Source organism: Oncorhynchus kisutch, linkage group LG9, assembly GCF_002021735.2.
Source record: "Oncorhynchus kisutch isolate 150728-3 linkage group LG9, Okis_V2, whole genome shotgun sequence".
Classification (NCBI taxonomy): domain Eukaryota; kingdom Metazoa; phylum Chordata; class Actinopteri; order Salmoniformes; family Salmonidae; genus Oncorhynchus; species Oncorhynchus kisutch.
Window position 1 is genome coordinate 35,593,452 of NC_034182.2, and position 7,123 is coordinate 35,600,574.

The window sequence follows — 7,123 nt, forward strand, 5'->3', positions numbered from 1 at the left end:
AGGGTGGGCTATTTACCAATAGACTATGTACAGCTGCAGCGATCGGTTAGCTGCTCAGATAGCTGATGTTTGAAGTTGGTGAGGGAGATAAAAGTCTCCAACTTCAGCGATTTTTGCAATTCGTTCCAGTCACAGGCAGCAGAGTACTGGAACGAAAGGCGGCCAAATGAGGTGTTGGCTTTAGGGATGATCAGTGAGATACACCTGCTGGAGCGCGTGCTACGGATGGGTGTTGCCATCGTGACCAGTGAGCTGAGATAAGGCGGAGCTTTACCTAGCATAGACTTGTAGATGACCTGGAGCCAGTGGGTCTGGCGACGAATATGTAGCGAGGGCCAGCCGACTAGAGCATACAAGTCGCAGTGGTGGGTGGTATAAGGTGCTTTAGTGACAAAACGGATGGCACTGTGATAGACTGCATCCAGTTTGCTGAGTAGAGTGTTGTGCTGAGTAGAGCGGTTATGATATCGTTGAGTACCTTGAGTGTGGCTGAGGTGCACCCATGACCGGCTCGGAAACCAGATTGCACAGCGGAGAAGGTACGGTGGGATTCGAGATGGTCAGTGACCTGTTTGTTGACTGAGTAGAGTGATACCTCCCCCCCATACTGATACCTCCTCCCCAGACGTATCAGTCCTCCCAAAACTGATACCTCCTCCCCAGACTGCTACCTCCCCCCCAGACTGATACGTCCTCTCCAGACTGAGACCTCCTTTCCAGACTGAGACCTCCTTCCCAGGCGTATCAGTCCTCCCTAGACTGCTCCTGCACAATCCCCCCCCCCCCCCCCCCCCCAGTTTGGTTGGCAACACAGTCTCCATTAACTCATGCCTTGTTTTCATTACAGAACCCTGAGGCCCTTTCCTGTGCAGGGCCCTGGCCACTTTCTCTGCTTCCATATCAAAATGAGCGTTATTAGCAAGGTGAGTGGAATGATTGTTGCTATCATGGTTGAAAGTGCAATGTGAGCTAGGCTGGTATCTTCTCTCTTGCTTAAGGCTATAGCATCAGTGTCGGATGACACATTTTATGAGCGAAAGGAATCTTAATTTGATTCCAAAGGACAGATAAGCGAGTGGGGAATGCAGTATTTACAAAATGTATTACATGTGGGTGTGCACACACACACACACACACACACACACACACACACACACACACACACACACACACACACACACACACAAAGAAGAACAGACACAAGTATCATTCAGGTATACAGACACCCATTGAGGATATCCATTCAAACCTTTCGTTTCTTCCATTTAACAGACATGCTCGTTAAGCAAAAAGTGTTCACGTTCTCTCTGATAAAATAGAGATATGGAAGACGGACCAAAGAAAAGAGAGAAAGCTTCAGCTATGGACTGAAAGGAGACCAAGGGGAACAGAGTGGTGGGCTATTGGAACACAGACAGGTCTTTGTCTGGTAATTCTCCTGCTTGTGGAATTATTGAAGAAAACCAAAACAATTTGAAGTGTCATAACTGAATATCTGCCTTGAAGGCCTGGTGGGATGGTGTGTTTTTGTGTGTGTATGTTTGTGTGTGTTTGTGCCTGGGTGTGTGTGCCTGTGTGTGTCTGTGCCTGTGTCTGTGTGTGTGCCTGTGTGTGTGTGTTGTTGGAGGGTAGCGGATATGGGGGGTGGGGGACATGGGGGGTATGGCTGGGTCCCAAGCTATTTCTATAAACTGACTTATGAAAACCTTACGACACACTCTTAGAAAGATAAATATACACAGTGCAGTGCACCTCCCCCAGCCTTCCCCGATACACTCACAGGCATCCCCCCCTCTCTCTCTCTCTCACACACACACACAAACACACACACACACACATTGAGAACCCCCCACCTCTTCCAAAAACATAATTATTTTGTTCAATTCCCTCCCTCTTTCCTTCGCTCATTCCCCTCCCTCCCTCCCTCCCTCCCTCCCTCCCTCCCTCCCTCCCTCCCTCCCTCCCTCCCTCCCTCCCTCCCTCCCTCCCTCCCTCCCTCCCTCCCTCCCTCCACTCCCTCTCTGAAATCTAGGGACAATCTGCAAGCACTCAACACCGGCACAGAACTCTGTTAGCAGGGAAGACTGAGGTAGTTGGAGAGAGAGAGGTTTGGAGAGGTATTGTGCAGATGAAGAGAGAAAAGTTTGGATGAAAAAAACAAAAACAAGAAACAAATAGTAAAAAAGTTGAAGAGGAGAAAGAGAAAAAAGAAGAATAAAAAGCGAGGATTTGAAAAGTAAGCTGTGGAGAGTGAACTAACAATGGGCTCCCCAGTGCACTGTGCTGCTGCTGTAGTTGTCTCACTACTGGGTCTCCTCTACTATAGTCCCCCTGTATGGGGCCAGGAGCTACAGGAGAGGGACGCTCTGTGCAACGAGGACGGCTGCTTCGTGGTCTACTTCCAGCGCAAGACCTTCCTGGACTCCTGGAGGAGCTGCAAGGAGAAGGGAGGCAACCTGGCCACAGTCAAACTCCAAGAGGGGGCTGACACTATCGCTGCTCTCTTCTCCAGCGTGGAGCTACGGGGCCTCAGAACCAAGGTCCGGGTGTGGATTGGTCTCCAGAGACAGCCTCGCCAGTGTACCGCCTCTCGCCCTCTCCGTGGGTTCTCCTGGATTACGGGTGACCAGGATACCCAGTACACCAACTGGCTGAGGGACGACTCACCCAGTACCTGTTCGGCCCCGCGCTGTGTGGTTATGACCTATGGCACAGCCGCCCACGAGCAGCATGATAATTTTAAATGGCTGGATGGCTCGTGTTCGGTGCCTGTGGATGGCTACTTGTGCCACTACACCTACAAGGGCATGTGCCCTGCTATTTGGAGCGAGGGGGGCGGCAATGCCCTCTATAGTACCCCCTTCAGTCTCCTCAGTAGCCTTCTTACCCACGTGCCCTTTGGATCTGTAGCCACGGTGCCCTGCCCGGGGGGCACCAAGGAGGAGCAGTCAGTGCTGTGTGTGCTGAGGGAGGATGGCACTGTGGGGTGGTCCAGGGAGACGCCCCTCTGCTCCGACACCACAGAGAAGAGCTGGTGTGATCGGGACAACGGAGGCTGCGAGCATTTCTGCCAGGAGGCCAGGGAACACTACTACTGTGAGTGCTCGGACGGCTTTCAGCTCGGTGACGACGGGCAGACATGTGTTGCTGTCGACCCGTGCCACAGTGCCCCCTGCGAGTTCGAATGCCTTCCGCTGTCGGACGGCTACCGCTGTGCCTGCCCCGAAGGATACATGCTGGACCCGGATGAGCGTGGTTGCCTGGATGTAGATGAGTGCCTGCAGAGTCCCTGCGAGCAGCTGTGCGTCAACGCCCCGGGAACCTTTGAGTGCCGCTGCCGCCAGGGCTACCGGCCGGACCAGGAGGGCGACTGTGAGGACGTAGACGAGTGCATGGATGACCCCTGTGAGCACGCCTGCGAGAACACGCCTGGCTCCCACATCTGCCACTGCCACCTGGGCTTCTCCCCCCTGCCCGAGGACCCCTCCCACTGCCAGGACACCGACGAGTGTCAGATCCCTGGGACATGTCAGCAGATGTGTGTGAACTACGAGGGGGGCTTTGAGTGTTACTGCGAGGTGGGCTACGAGCTACTCTCTGACCAATTCTCCTGCAGGAAGATAGGAGAGGACTCACCCACCGCAGTCACGCCCTCGTACCCCTGGGTCACCGGCCAACCTGGTTCCAAGTGGGACCCCCAGCAGACCTACACCGACTGGCCCCTGGAGGAGGAAGAGTCCCTGGACTGGCTCACAGACCCTCCCAGGCTGGAAAGTGACATCATCTGGGTCACCAGCGCACCCCAGGAAGAGCCAGTCCTAAACCACAACCCATTCCTTCTCTTCCCCACGGAAGAGCCTGAGGAGGAGGAAGAGGAGGAGGAGGAGGAAGAAGAGGAGGAGTATACACCTGGCTGGGACATCATGAATTGGAATGTCCCAGCCAAGGTCCAGCCAGACTTGGAACCCACGCTCAGTCTCTCTCCCAGCCCCACATCCGACACAATCCCCACCCCAACACCCACATCTGACAGGTATTGGTTTGAGGAGGATGAGGAGACCACTACCAGTCCCTCAGTCCTCCCCACCTCCACTATCTCGGGAGGGGCCTGGAACTGGTTCTGGATCAGTTCCACCCCCACCAGCCAGGACCAAGGACTTACGACGTGGCAGGAGCCAATCACTGACCAGTATGTCCCCGCATCCAACTATGATGAAGCTGATGAGAATGAGGAAGTGGGGGTAATTGACGATGGGTGGGTGACATCCCCCCCAGAGATGGACCAGGACCCAGGCCAGCACACCCCCTCCCTGCCTTTTCCCCTGGCTCCTCAAACCCCCCTCACACCCAACCAGGGAGTGGTGGAGAGGGAGGATGAGAGGGAGCCACCCCAGGAGGATGTGTTGGAGGTGGAGGGGGAGGATGAGAGGGGGCCACCCCAGGAGGACGTGGTGGAGGATGAGAGGGAGCCTCCCCAGGAGGACGTGGTGGAGGGGGAGGATGAGAGGGGGCCGCCCCAGGAGGACGTGGTGGAGGGGGAGGATGAGAGGGAGCCGCCCCAGGAGGACGTGATGGAGGGGGAGGATGAGAGGGAGCCGCCCCAGGAGGATGTGGTGGAGGGGGAGGATGAGAGGGGGCCGCCCCAGGAGGACTTGGTGGAGGGGGAGGATGAGAGGGGGCTGCCCCAGGAGGACGTGGTGGAGGGGGAGAGAAAGGATGAGAGGGGGCCGCCCCAGGAGGACGTGGGGGAGATGGAGGGGGAGGATGAGAGGGGGCCGCTCCAGGAGGATGTGATGGAGGTGGAGGGGGAGGATGAGAGGGGGCCGCTCCAGAAGGACGTGGTGGGGGTGGAGGATGAGAGGGAGCTGCCCCAGGAGGACATGGTGGGGGTGGAGGATGAGAGGGTGCCGCCCCAGGAGGACGTGGTGGGGGTGGAGGATGAGAGGGAGCCGCCCCAGGAGGACGTGGTGGGGGTGGAGGATGAGAGGGAGCCTCCCCAGGAGGATGAGGGCGAGCCTCCCCAGGAGGATGAGAGTATCCAGAAGCAGGATGGTGCCAACTGGCTGCTGGTAGGCCTCCTGGTGCCCCTTTGTATCTTCATCGTGGTGATGGTGGCACTGGGCATCGTCTACTGTACCCGTTGCGTTGTCACGCCGCGCAATAAGTCCGCCACCGACTGCTACCATTGGATCTCCGGGGCGCACGACAAGCAGGGCGCGTCCAATCCCAGCAAGGGGATGCAGTCACATGTTTAAACAGAACGAGGAAAGACTTGTACATAAATAAACTGGTTTTATAAATAAGAGGAGAGGATATGAAGAAGGTAAGAGAGGACTTGGGTGGTTGTTTTATTGAATGCGACTCTGTGAAACACTTGGATGTTTCTGTGGAATATCGGTTGAAAGAGAAAAGAGAAGAAACAGGAAGCAATACAACAACAAAAAACACTGATCCTTTTCTTGGGATGATTTGACATTATTGTTGCTTACGCAGATCTCACAGGACAAGGTATATGATTCCTATATGATTGCACTATAGGGTCATAATAGAAACCATCTATTGGGATTGTGGTTGAATACGTCATCTGGTTATAGTTACAGATGCTGTGGGTAGACACTGTTAATGTATTACCAGCGCCATCTGAAAACCTAAGCCAAAGAACTATACTGTAGCCTATAGCATTTTTTTGTTGTCGATGAAATCTGGGTGTCTGCATCTTTCAAACAAATGCTCAGGTTTTGAGCTCATTCCCCAAAGTGTGGTGTCACAAATTACAATTTTCTGTCAAAGAAGCAGGTTCTTATTTACCTCAGAAGTTGGTGAATGAAGGCGGTTGTGATTCACACCCCTTTGCAGGACAGCAGACATTTGAGCAGTTGAACCAAACTATACAAGCATGAATGTCATGACGCTGTTGACTGTCATGACGCTGTTGACTGTCATGACGCTGTTGACTGTCACGACGCTGTTGACTGTCACGACGCTGTTGACTGTCGCGACGCTGTTGACTGTCACGACGCTGTTGACTGTCACGACGCTGTTGACTGTCACAACGCTGTTGACTGTCACGACGCTGTTGACTGTCACGACGCTGTTGAGAAGAAGCAGTCACTCGGATATTACTTTTACGCTTCTGCTTTTTTAAGTACCGGAACAAATCACTTCACACCACAGACCCAATTAGTTTTATACAGTACGCGTGTATATATGTGCTTGATTGATTGTTTTTGTGTATGTATAGTTTGTAGCAATGACTTTTTCAGACAATGTGTTAGTGTCATGATTCCTGATTCAACGAAGTGCCTTTTGTTTCATATTGACCACAGAACTCTTAGTAATTCCATGGAATGTCTGTCTGTCTAAGGGGGATGGTTCCTTCCATTCAACTCCAATTAAACGAACTATCTCACCCATGCTCCTCGTGAAGGTTTGAGTGCAGATGTAAGATGTGTTTGTAATACAGACTACAAGGACTGTAATGGGGGGGTCACAGGCTCCCGATTGACTTTACCATTGGCCTTTTCAGTGAACTCGTGATCTTTCAATCGCTCCCCAGTCCCATGTCACATACTGTAAGTGTTCAGCACGCCCCACTCCCTCTTGTCACAGGCCTTTCCTGAGCTTTCTATGAACTTCCTTAATAGCCATGATGGGACAATACCAACATTTACAGTTTGAAGTCAATGCACCCTCTAGCAACTTTGACAGTAACTGCAGTCCCCATTCAAAGGATGGCTTGCACTTGTAAATGACAGACTATCAGAAATGACAGACAATGGAATCAATCTAAGATGTGCCTTCTGATCTAAGGACTGTGAAATGCTTTTTAAAATGTTTTTGTTACCCGTTAGGTTTTAAGTAATTGTTAATTAAAATGATATGATAAGGGTTCTATCGATATTCATGTCTTGTGATTTAATGGTTCATGGTCCAATCACATCATAATGTAATCCTGAATGTTTTAAGGAGACACGCAGAAACCTCAGTTTGAAATTGATTCCTTGTGCACAGAGAGTATATGGAAGCAGCACTAAGTCGAAGAGGCCCTATTGGGTGTTTAAACAAACATCTTCAGGCGCCCTTCAATGCTGACAGGAGAGGCGGGAGGGTGTGTGAACGTAGG

The 7,123-nt window shown here is 52.5% G+C and overlaps 1 protein-coding gene across 1 annotated transcript; it reads left to right on the forward strand.

Moving 5' to 3' along the window:
* The first annotated feature begins 2,038 nt into the window (after positions 1 to 2,038).
* On the forward strand, positions 2,039 to 6,900 carry LOC109896511 (uncharacterized). The gene has a single exon (XM_031832506.1). It carries the CDS (start codon positions 2,262 to 2,264, stop codon positions 5,253 to 5,255), a length of 2,994 nt encoding a protein of 997 aa, XP_031688366.1. The 5' UTR covers positions 2,039 to 2,261; the 3' UTR covers positions 5,256 to 6,900.
* Positions 6,901 to 7,123: the final 223 nt, after the last annotated feature.